Genomic DNA, 12,340 nt, shown 5'->3' with positions numbered 1-12,340 from the left:
CATGGAGATTCTTTTTTGTTTTTGTCGCATTCCTAAACCAATAATTTGACTACCGGCGGAAATATGCTAATGTGTCCGGTAGGAGACTCAAAGCAGACCCTTTGAGTCTCCTACCAGAAATACACCCGGTCATCAAATTATTGGTGTAATTGATAGAAAATAAGTATTTTTTTGGGTGAACTACTCCTTTAACAACACAAATCCGGGGGTCCGCAGTAGCCTGGCATCAGTGGCATGGCCAGATTAATTTCACTGTATAGATATTAGTCTGAAATCTCTGTGTGGAGACAACCTGCATTTCCAAGGGGCAAATTAAAAAAATACCTCTAGTGATAAACCCGCCCCATATTTGCATACTGGGCCCTGATTGGTCCATCACTACTTCGGAGGGAGTGAGATCCAATCACAACTGAGCGGTGCCAGACCAAATCTGCCAAGGTATTCTTTTTTGCAATGGCAGATTTGTCTGGTTTCCGACTAGGTCCGCAGACAAATATTAATTTGGGTGTCCTTGACATGAAAATGTTTGAGAAGCACTGGTTTAAACAACATAAGGAATCAAGCCCACGTAAGCAAATACACTTTAGAAACAAGCCCAACAAAAATGCAAATACTTCCAACATTTACAAGCAACTTTACAGAAAAACAAGCACAAAGTGGCTTATAATAAGCAGACATGGCAACACTGATGATTGATGAGAGCAGAGACCTGGCAGGCTTCCAACACTGCTAGAACTAGAACACCCCCCCCCCCCCCCCCCCACACGCACGCACGCACGCACGCTCGCACACACACACACACACACACACACACACACACACACACACACACACACACACACACACACACACACACACACACACACACACACACACACACACACACACACACACACACACACACACACACACACACACACACACACACACACACACACACACACACACACACACACACACACACACACACACACACACACACACACACACACACACAGCCCCAAATAAAAACAAGGCGTGTCGTGAAATAATAAATAAAACCAGAGCCTGCTGGATAGAAAAGGTGTCATGAAAATATAAAGAGGCGTGTCATGAAATACAAATGAGAATTAAATAAATACATAGATAAATAAATAACTAGTAAAAGCACAATAAAAATGATTTATTTATATATATACATATATTGATTTAATAGTGTTTCTATTGTGTGTTTTTGTGTGAATTAATTAATTGCGGCACAAAGTCCATACAAACAGGTGAAGTTCAGCTCTTGTCATATTTAATTGTTTTATTTTATTATTGTTTGGGAATCAATGAACTGCATGGCTGTATGATTGTGAATGTCTAAATACTGTGGCTGAAAGCCCATCTATTTGAAAACCCTTTTTGATTTATGTTTTTTGATCAATTAACAAAACATTTCAATCTGCAATACAGCTAGTCTGACCCACATGGGCTGTGGTACATTGACCTGACCACTAGATGGCACTCACTCACTAGCTTCCATAGCGTTGAGGCGAGTCTGATTACAAACTGCAATTGTTTAGTACTCAGTATCTGATTCTTGGAATATAACGGTTTCTGCATTTATATACCTAAATATCTCATTGATAAATTTAATTCAGTAACTTATATATTTAATGACATTTTATTTATTTAGTAGATGAATGAATTTATTTGGTGATGAAAGGCAATATCTATAATATATACAAACCCTGTTTCAGCACTAATAAACCCATTTAAACCACTGCATAGGTTCCCCCCACCCCACAGCACAGACTATTTAATTTGAGAAAACCGTTAAGATGTTTTTAAAACGTTAACATGATGCTTTATTGTGTCTGGGCTGTGCATTATAAGCAAAGTGGGGTCCAGGTCCTCAGGGTACCTCGAGGGGGTTCTGGGTCCTTGGAATGGTAACCGGAAGAGTGGGCATCTCAATGTTAAATTGTCTATTTTATCCAAAATGTAATTAAGTAAATGCTTTGGCAAATGGTCTGAAATAAGGTGAAGTATACATTATTTGAACATGCTTGAACATTTGACATTTAATTGCTACAAAACCTGTGAATACATTGAAGGGCAAATTTAGGTCCGTCTCGGGTGGCGCAGTGGTAAAGTCCTTGCCCACCACCACGGAGGTTGGGGGTTCGAATCCACCGTGGTGCATCCGGCTTTGTCGATCGTCTACTACACGAACACAATATCTATGCACAGTAGCCATATTGGGAATGAATTGGGCCCCTTCCTTACTTCCTTCACAGGTGTTACCAATGTTACTAATTAAGGCTAAGTACCATTTAGTGTGGCATAGTGGTTGTCTTATTTTCAAGGACCCCCATAACTCTGAGTGGACCCTTAGTCCATTTGGTTCCATTTGTACACTCTCAGAGTTACACACCCACCATAACGGGGCATTTGGGAACCAAAATGGAGTGTTTCTAGTGAGCCAACATGCACGATATCAGCACCCTGACCAGAATGGAACAGAGCCTTCATTAGTATCACCTGTGAAGTAAGTAAGAAGAGGCCCAATTTCTTTCCAATATGGCTGCTGTGCATAGAGCCTATTGGCCCGTGTTCTGGGGAGGGTGATATGGGTCATTGCATGTACTCCTACCGGCTGGGGCGGCACCTGTCAGCGGGGAGTGTTGGGCGGGAGGAGAAGGGAAGGACGCAGGCTCTACGTCCTCCTGGTGGGGGCTCCTCAATGGCAGGTGAGCCAGTAGGAAACGACAGCAGTGACAACACAGAAATGTGTGTGGGGAGGAATCAATTGGCATAACGACTAAATTGGGTCACAGTTTAGAAGATATTTTTTTAAAAGACTATCACTATCATTTTAGAAGATATTTTTTTAAAGAGTGTACTGTGCCTGTTCAAATCATATACTGTATACTTTACATTATTTCAGGTGCGCACTGTTCCTGTTTCCCTGGATATTACAAAGTTTGAGAACCACCGCATTATACAAAATCAAAAAAAAAAAAAAAACTGAGAAAATAACAGTTAATGTGAGATGAACAGCAAATGAAAAAAGCACACCTTAATATTATCAAAATAGATTTTATTCTAGACTTTTGAGATCTGAATGATATGCCAACAGTCAGACCGCACCGCAGGGCTGCAGACTGAGCAGCCATGTGAGTGAGAGAGAAGGAGAATACAACATAGGTGAAGACAACACAACATCAACAAACAGAAAAAAATCTGCAAATTGGTATTTACATGGTCTGGGTGTTATGATACATCGACAATGAATTCTTTTTTTTTTTCTTCTTTTTTTTTTCTTTTGAGTTCATAGCTACACAAATAATCAGAATTACAAAAAGTTTTTTTTTTTCAAAGAGTACAAAAACCTTTCGAGGGCTTTCAGACCATAGCAAAGATAGAATTAGTTACTTTAGGTATAGAACAAAAAAAAAGGTAGCAAACACACTTGAAAGCAGTGTAAAAAGCTTTATCGTCTAAAACCCTTCAACATTATAAAATACCATTTCACCGCCATAGACATCATTTGAAGTATTAACTGTTGATCCAACAGTACACAATTATGAATTATGTTTCCCTTAAAAAAAAAGAAAATCTAAATAAAAAATACAAAAATGGTTCTGAGAAGAAATGTTGCCATTTAGTTTTTTTTGTGTCATGGCTAATCGGATGAGAATCAGCCATGAAGTTAGCCTGATTCTAATATACTTAACCTCTTAAACCCCAGCATCCTTATTGTGGGGAAGGCTTTCACAGAAAATAGCAGATCGACAAGCTTGTCGATCGACTATTTTCAGCAAAAGCTTTCCCTACAGTAACAGAAAATACACTAGCATAGAGCCCTGAGGGACTCCGCTCAACCATATGGGGTTTAAGTGGTTAAGTGGTAAAAACCTTCCCGTCGAACACTTTTTAAATCTTAAGTGCAGAAAGAAAATGTATTAAAAATACCAAAAACCACAACTTTTTAATGGGCTGCTCTCCTCATGCGGCTATGACTGTTTAATGGTATTTTATAAAGCTTCCCTGTCGGGCAGAAACCGTTCATCTCCATATTTCAACTTTTTGTGTTTTTTTCGTCACTTTAATGCCCTACTTCGTCAAACAAGAGTGTTAAGCAAAAGCATCAAAAGTAGCAGATCTACAAGCTCAAAACGTGGCGCCACGTTTTGAGCTTGTAGATCTGCTACTTTGGCCATTTCCTGAAAAGTAACAGTTTTGGACATATTGCGGTTTCCCCCCCAACAGCGATGAAAGAAAACCATTCCTCATTGATCCAACACCCCACCGGATGCATAAGAATAAATCACATTTCAAGCGTCTGTCCTTGAAAAGGTTTTAAAATCCACCCTTTTTGCGCAAGTGGAATATAAAAAGAATCCCCTGTGATAACACAGATATATATTATATGTAGTTACAATGTTACATCAAGTCATATCTCTGCTTTATCCTCACCACCCCTCACAAATAAAACATTTGAAAGGTCAACGAAAAGCTCAAAAACCACGGAGCTGCGTCAAAACGCCACCTCTAAGCAGTACAAATAGAAGCGCCGTCTAACCCCTGCATAGGCCTCAATATGTAGCCCGTCTCTCAAAGAGTTTAATACAGGTGCTACACTAAAATGGGTGACATGTGGAATTCTGTGACAAATTCTGTGGTCCCAGCTTTGTACATTTAGTCAAATCCGTGCTTTTTACGGTTGCACAAAAGGAGAGCGGGTGGCAGGCGGGTTGACCTGAATGGATTGGTTTGCCGTTTTTAAAGTTTATTTGAAGTTATTGTCTGGTCACATATCGTCTCTGTCGGGTGGAAACCTCATATATCCAAAACTGTTACAAAATTTCAAATTCAAAAGTAGCAGATCGACATTCGCGCCGCGTTTCGAGCTTGTATATCTGCTACCTTTGATGCTTTTGTTTGAAGCTCATTTGTTTGAAGTTAATTTAAGAAAAAACGGATAAAGTTAAAATATGGAGATAAGAGGGTTCTGCCCGACAGCGACGATATCCTGATGGGTACAGGGCCATAAATATAGATTTTTAAATATAGAAACAAAAAGCGTCGAGGTGGAGGAGGAAATGCGACAAATGTCTCCTGCCCGAATGAAACCAGGGATGTTGCAACTGCGTGGTCGACTTACATCCCCGACGGCTACTTGTTATCGGAAAAACAGAGAGTCAAAGAATCTTTATGTCACCAATTGCCGTGTAGCACCCGGGCAACCACCACGCACAGCGGACAGCCAGCGCGGCAAAGCCAAAGCTATAAGTGTGTTACCAAAACAACTGGACATGAGAGCTGCACACACACACTCACAACACCGAGGTTTCTCAAATGAAACGACAAGACATCGAAGCTCGGTGAACGCCACAGACACAACAGGACTGTGAAATGAAGTACAGTATATCGTCTGTCAAGGTGGAGGCCAGTGTTGCCAGGTTCTGCGAGAGAAACAAGGAACCAGGTCTAGGAAAACCAGCCCAAAAGAAGCGACTATGGGGCACATGAGCACTTTAACATGTACATCAGCTATTTGAAAAGAGCAGATCTACAAGCTCACAACGCGTCGCGATGCGACGCGTTGTGAGCTTGTAGGTCGGCTATTTTCAAATAAAATCTTGCGGGGAAATTATAATAAGCAGATCTGGCAACCCCGGTGGAGGCCCTTACAGATACACACAGGCCTGTATACACAATGACACTCCTGACAATGTGCTGTCGGGCAGAAACCACTCATCTCCACATTTGAACCTTTTGTGTTTTTCTCATCAATGAACGCCCTACTAAATCATACTACAGCGTCACACGAAGGCAGCAGATGTACAAGCTAGAACCGCGGCGCCTGTAGATCTGCTACTTTTGACCTTTTTTTAAATTTGAATCCTGAAAAGCAACCGTTTCGGACATATGAAGGTTTTACACCCGACAAGAGACAGTGTCACGCGGCTTGTACACCGGCTAGTTTAGCTAATAATGCGCAACGCCGCTGTGCGACAAAGTATAAAATAGGTCTTATAAGTGGTCAATATGGCTGTCTGGTCTCTCTCATGGACAGATTTAGGAGGATTAAGCAGGATTCTGTCCATGACCTGCAGGACCCCCCCACAGCAAGGACAGTGAGATCTACACCATCATGTGGAGTCCCACTGTGCTTGATCAGAACGTTCTCGAGTCCCATCAAGTTTTCACTGATGAGATAACCTAAACCAATTGAGACCGGCAAAGAATCTGTGTGTCATTTTTAGCGGCGCTAGCCGAGCGGATCCTGCTCTATGCCTGACTTTGTCCGTGTTCACCGTCAACGTTCTGATTGGTCAAACCCGTCAACGTTGTGATTGGTCAGACCCGTCAACAAAGTGATTGGTCAAGCTTCACGTGACACATGGCTATAAACACATTATAAACACATATCGATGACAAAATGTATCAAAGGCGCCGCTACCTTCACACAGGGTGTGATTTTATATTTCTTTGGGCTATTCAAAAATAGCAGATATACAAGCTCATAGATCTGCTATTCTTTTTTAATCGTGAAAATTTGTGCAAATCTCTGATATATATTTTTTTAAAGTGAACATTTTTAACTCAAATATTTGCTTCTGGGGGTCCCTGGAACAACATACTTTGAGATGGGGGGGGGTCCGCGGCCAAATAACTTTGGGGGTCCTTGACATGAAAAAGTGTGAGAACCACCGATTATAGCAACAAAAGTGTCTTCATCTAGAAGGATTTAGAAGACTCCAGAAGCAAAGATTTGAGTTAAAAAAAATGCTTATATATATATATATATATATATATATTCAAAGAGTCGCACTCATTTTCACGATTTTTCAAAAATAGCAGATCTACAAGCTCATAGCGCGGCACTCGAGCTTGTAGATCTGCTATTTTTGAATAGCCAAAGAAATCTAAAAATGACACACAGATGCGTTCCCCGGTCTTAATGGGCTAAATAAGGGACTCCGGGGTTAATGTGGTTAATGACCTAAGCGAAAGAAAAACAGTTAAGAGGACAGGACTTCATTCAAATGATCCTTTTGATTATCATTTTGCAGGTTGTTAGCAAACAAGCCACGAATCAACGAAACAAGCACACTAGTGATGTACTATTGTGGTTCTCAAAGTGGGGGGTCCGGGGGTCCCTTGAGGGGGCTTAGTATTGTATAGGAACCAAATGGACCTTTACAGGTCTGTCCATCTCTGTCGGGTAGAAATCTCCCAAAAAGTCCAAAAACTGTTACTTTTCAGGATTCAAATTCAAAAATATCAGTTAAGCAAAAATATATCTACATTTAGAACCAATAGCCGACTTAATCTTGCTTATCGTTGCTGTCCGGCAGAAAGCTCTATCTCCAGATCTTTGTGTTTTTTTGTTGTTGTAAATTAACGCCCTACTTGATCATACCACAGCGTCACAAAAGCATCAAAAGTAGCAGATCCACAAGCTCCAAACGCGGCGCAAAGCGACGCGCTTTGAGCTCGTCGATCCGCTACTTTTGCTATGTTACTCCTGAAAAGCAACAGTTTAGGACTTATGAGGTTTCCACCCGACAGAGACGTTATGTAGGTGAATCGAATAATCGAGCAGGGTTGAAATAAATACAAATAAAACGAATTAGCCTGATTAACCACTTAAAAGCTTGCATAACGTTTCGTTCGTACAATGGTAGCGTGTGAAAATAGCCGATCTACAAGTTCACAATGCGTCGACGTGTGGCGTGAAGCTATTCACGCTCACAATAAATTAAAAATCGTTAAATCTTAATCGAGGCTAAAGTCGTAAATATTCCGGATATTGATTTGAAGTCATTATATGGTCCAGCCCTTCACAGTAAGCCAGGGGAACGTTCCTTTCGACCTGAGCACGACAAACGTTAACATTGAACCTTTAACGTGACAATGATGGGGTGCATTGGCAAGTACACAGCTTCTCCCGTCTGCACAAGAGGCTGAAGAAAACATGAAGAGATTCTATGTGTTAACCTGAAAGCTATTTTAACACCTGAAAAAAAGCGTTATTGAACAAAACAAATAAAACATTGTTGCTTTTCTGTGTAGTAGGAAAGGGGAGGAGTAACACAGACGAGCCGCAGCTGCAACCCATCCACAAATTGCTTTCTAAACCGCTTAAAAAAAAGAAAGAAACTATGGTCAAAAATGAAAAGAGAAAACAAGACGCTGGGACAAAATGACAACTGAAACAAATTATAAAAAAACATTTCAAACATCTGAAATATATTTCATTTTCTTTAAACTACAAAAAAAAATATTGTACAGTGCCAAAAAAAAATTGAAGGGATTTTTTTTCTCTCTCTCTCCCAGTGACAGCTTTGAAGCCAGTTGTCTCTGTCTCCTGCCGTGTAGTAATAATAATAATATAAAAAAACCTATGGAAATCAGTAAAATGCTAAGTCAACATTACAATGGCCACAGGACAAAATATGCTGAGGCGTGCAATATGCACACACACACACACACACACCGATAGACAAAGACCAAAAGAAATCCTTTACAGTTCTGGTACAAAGGGTTAAAAAGAGCAAATAGTCAAAAAAACAAAAACAAAAGCGGACATTTTGGTACGCGTGTCATGGGGTCCTTTTTTACGTCTTGAGAGGTTTTTGGGGGGCGTGGCTCTGCAGGAAGGCTTAACCGTCTGCCAACGCTGGTTCTCAATGTGCGGCTCGGGGACCACCAGGGGTCCCAAAGTATACCCTTACGGGTCCTCTCAACTCGAGGGAGTGTTAAATGAACCCTGAGGATTTTGCAGTGTAGTAGGGCCTTCATTAACGAAAAAACACAAAAAGTCAGAATATGGAGATAAAAGAGGTTTTCTGCCCGACAACAACGATATCCAAAGTGGGGTAAATCCTTGCAAAAATCCTCACGTTGTACACTCTCAAGAGCTACAGAGCCGTAAGAGTACATTTGGACCCCTGGTGGTCCACGAACCCGCAAATGAGAACCAACGGTCTATAAGAGGGGTTGGCGTGTGTGTGTGTGTGTGTCCGTCCGGAGCCAATCTCGCAAAACCACTGGACCGATAAAACGCCAGATTTCTTTAGGCCACAGAAGTACCTCCCATGCATGTCTTTTTCCCCACATGATGCTTTGAAATATTAAAACTTTAAATTTTTATAATGGAAGTCAATGGGGGGGGGGGCTCCGATAGGGGGGGGGCTGAAACGCAGTGCCCCAGAGTCATACGTGGTAATAGTTATGTCATATAGATGACCGACGTCGCAGGCTGGCCAACATCAAGTCCCAAGATCCACAATGGAGCCACGCCGTTTCCCATGGGTCTGACAAGTGCCCACAAGGAGACCCGTGTATGTACGTATGCGTGTGTGTGTGTGTGTGTGAGTGTGTGTACTTGTATTACTATACTAGAAATGTAATTGCTGCATCTCCATATTCTAACTTTTGGTGGGGTTTTTTTCTCGTAAATAAACGTGGCGCGAAGCTACTTTTGCCATTTTTGTATTCAAATCCTGAAAAGTAACAGTATTGGACAGGTGAGGTTTCTACCCCGACAGAGACGATTTGAGAAATAGACGTTTGAGGGTCCTCGCAAGATGAATTGTTGTTTTATGGTAAAAAAAAAAAAAAAAAAACGTTTAGATTTAGGCTTACAATTAGGAAAAGATTCAAATGGGGATTGGGGTTTGGATTAGGCATTCAGAGGTTAGGTTTAGGGGTTGGAGTTGTGGAGTTATGCCTGATTTATGCTTGAGCGTCACGCACCGAAAAAATATCAGATATACAAGCTCACTGTGAGCTGTAGGGTTAGGATAAAAAACATGGCAAAGAATTGTAAAAAAAAGAAGAAAGAAAAAAACGGCTTTCATAAACTCACCATCCTAAAATGATTACGTCCTCACAAGTATAGTAATACAAGTGTGTGTGTGTGTGTGTGTGTGTGTGTGTGTGTGTGTGTGTGTGTGTGTGTGTGTGTGTGTGTGTGTGTGTGTGTGTGTGTGCGCGCGCGCGTGGGCAGAACGCTGGGTTTTGGCTGTATGGACAGGCCATGGCGTGGCGACGGTGACAAAGACTACAGCAGTGTGGGGGACAGGCAGGGGACATGGGGACAGTCAGTCAGTCGTTTTGGCTGCTATGTACACATTCGTAGTCGGTCCACGGGTTCCCCAGGCGAGCGTCATTTCCTCAGGTCTAATACACAAACCTGCAAACAAACAAACAAACAGGAAGGGGAAGACGAGACATCCTCAGGCCAAATGGAGCAGAAATGCAATTTTCAACCCTGGGCAAAGTGAATCAAGGCATTAGCGTCCCGCGGATCAAGTTGTTATCGCGTTCCAATTATAGCCGTGTGATTAGCTTAATGGTAAACAATGGTGGAAGTGGTGATGCATCAAAACAGGAAGCTGATAACATAAGACATACCCATAAATACATAGAGGCCTCATTGGCCACCAGACCACATGTCAACAACGCCCACCATATTATATTAGATCATATCATATCATATCATAAAAGGCAGCTTGCCAAAACTCCACTGCAAGAAATTATGCCCAAGTCTATAACTTTTTGTCTTTATCACCACTACAGTTACTATCTATCTATGTAAGATATTGTTGCTGTCGGGCAGAAACCTCCATGTTTTAAAGTTTTGTGTTTTTTCTTAAAGGTAGGGTAAGTGATATGTTTTGGTTAAAACAAAAAGTATTTTGTTAAAAGGTTAAGGCACTATATTCTGATAGTAATCATTGCTATAGAGTGTTTGTTCAGTAACAGGAGTCTCCCCGTCTCTCCAGCTCTTTAATAAATAGAAAATACATTTTCCGGTAGGTGTCAAAATCTCAGCCAATCAGGAGAAAGTACCCATTTATAAGCTTCATTTTTATAGTGTTCCAGTTCCAATTTTGCCTGCTCATTTCTTAGTGTCATCACTTCCAATTTCACTTGTTTAATCTATATCCTGATTGAGTTCTCTATCCTGATTGGATACAATTGGATATTAAACTGAAACTGAAACGAAAATGCATTTTCTGTTTAATAAAGAGTTGGAGAGACAAGGAGACTCCTTTTACTGAACAAACACTCTATAGCAATGAGTACTATCAGAATATAGAGCTATTTAACACTTATTGTAACCAAAGAAAATCACTTACCCTACATTTAAATTAACGCCCTAATACTACAGTGTCACACAAAAGCATTAAAAGTAGCAGATCTGCTCCTTTAGCAATTTAAAGTAACCGCTTTGGACATATGAGGTTTCCACTCGACGGAGACGATATCAAACTCGAGTGCTTAAAAAAATCGATTATCGATTGTTTTCTTTTATAACACATTCAATCAATTAGTTCTATTAACATTTGCACCCCTCGAACTCACCGATCCATCTGATGCACTGGCTCCCACTTTGTCTCCCGTAGCATTCCAGCATACCTCGAAGATTCCCCCTGTCCCCCGGTAGCTGTGGACTAAAGCCCCCGTCTGAAGACACACACACACACACACACACACACATTTAAGAGCATGCAACAAATTGGATATACTTCCTTCATATCATATCAAAAGCATAATCAGTAATTAACACATTGATTGCCAAGATATTAAACATCGTTTTCTATCCCCTTGCCAACGTAATTACCTCCATCCGATGATATTTTAAACGCTGTGAAGCGACATTGTGTCCCAAAAAAACAAATAAATAGTCCCCGTGGGTTGGCGGAGGGATCTGTGTATTCAGAGGAACAACAACGTTCCAAGCGCGATCCGCCATTTTGGGGCTACGGCCCGCTGAAAGAACGCATCAATGCGATCTTGGCAATCAATGTGTTAATTAGGGGTGTGACACACTAATTACGATACAATATAGGGCTCACGATTTGATTGCGACCGTAGGTCGCATTTACTATAGAAACCTGCTCCAGGTGTCCGTCCGTCCCTCCGTCACACACGTCCCGTCACACTTTTGCCCTGCTCATATCTCCGCACCCGTTGCCCCGATCCATGCCAGATTTTGCACACACACTCCTTACCTGCCAAACTACACCCTCCAAGGACCCCCGGAGCTCCAGGGACCCCCAGCTGCCTCGGGGACCCCCAAGTGTAAAAAATGAGCACATGTGGACAAATTACCAAATGACCACCCCAACGGGGCTGCTCACGGGGCATTCCCGGGGACCACCCACTCCTGGTGCTCCAGAACGGATGCAAAAGTGGTGGCGCCCCCAGTGGAGGACCCCCTGCCACTGCAGCTCACATAAAATGCCGTAACTCGGGCTAGGAGCGTCCGGGAGAGCCGCGGCCGGTACCTATTCGTCCGCCAAGGCAACGCGGACACCCCACCCCTAATTTCTCACATGGCCCTCTTCTA

General features: G+C 41.8%; 1 protein-coding gene across 1 annotated transcript in view; it reads right to left on the bottom strand.

The window, feature by feature from the left end:
- Positions 1-9,937: 9,937 nt before the first annotated feature.
- LOC311044748 (F-box-like/WD repeat-containing protein TBL1XR1) overlaps positions 9,938-12,340 on the bottom strand; it is a 30,161-nt gene continuing 27,758 nt past the window's right edge. Inside the window, exons 15-16 of the mRNA XM_084056510.1 lie at positions 11,353-11,454; positions 9,938-10,177 (exon numbers count right to left, since the gene is read on the bottom strand). Of these exons, the coding sequence (XP_083912636.1) occupies positions 10,151-10,177; positions 11,353-11,454 (129 nt within the window). The 3' untranslated portion in view covers positions 9,938-10,150. The remainder of the gene's footprint in view (positions 10,178-11,352; positions 11,455-12,340) is intronic.

This window comes from Gymnoscopelus microlampas (genome assembly GCF_963454915.1).
Source record: "Gymnoscopelus microlampas genome assembly, chromosome: 5".
Lineage (NCBI taxonomy): Eukaryota > Metazoa > Chordata > Actinopteri > Myctophiformes > Myctophidae > Gymnoscopelus > Gymnoscopelus microlampas.
Note: the sequence above shows the minus strand (reverse complement) of the source record. Positions and strands in the feature narration are given on the sequence as shown.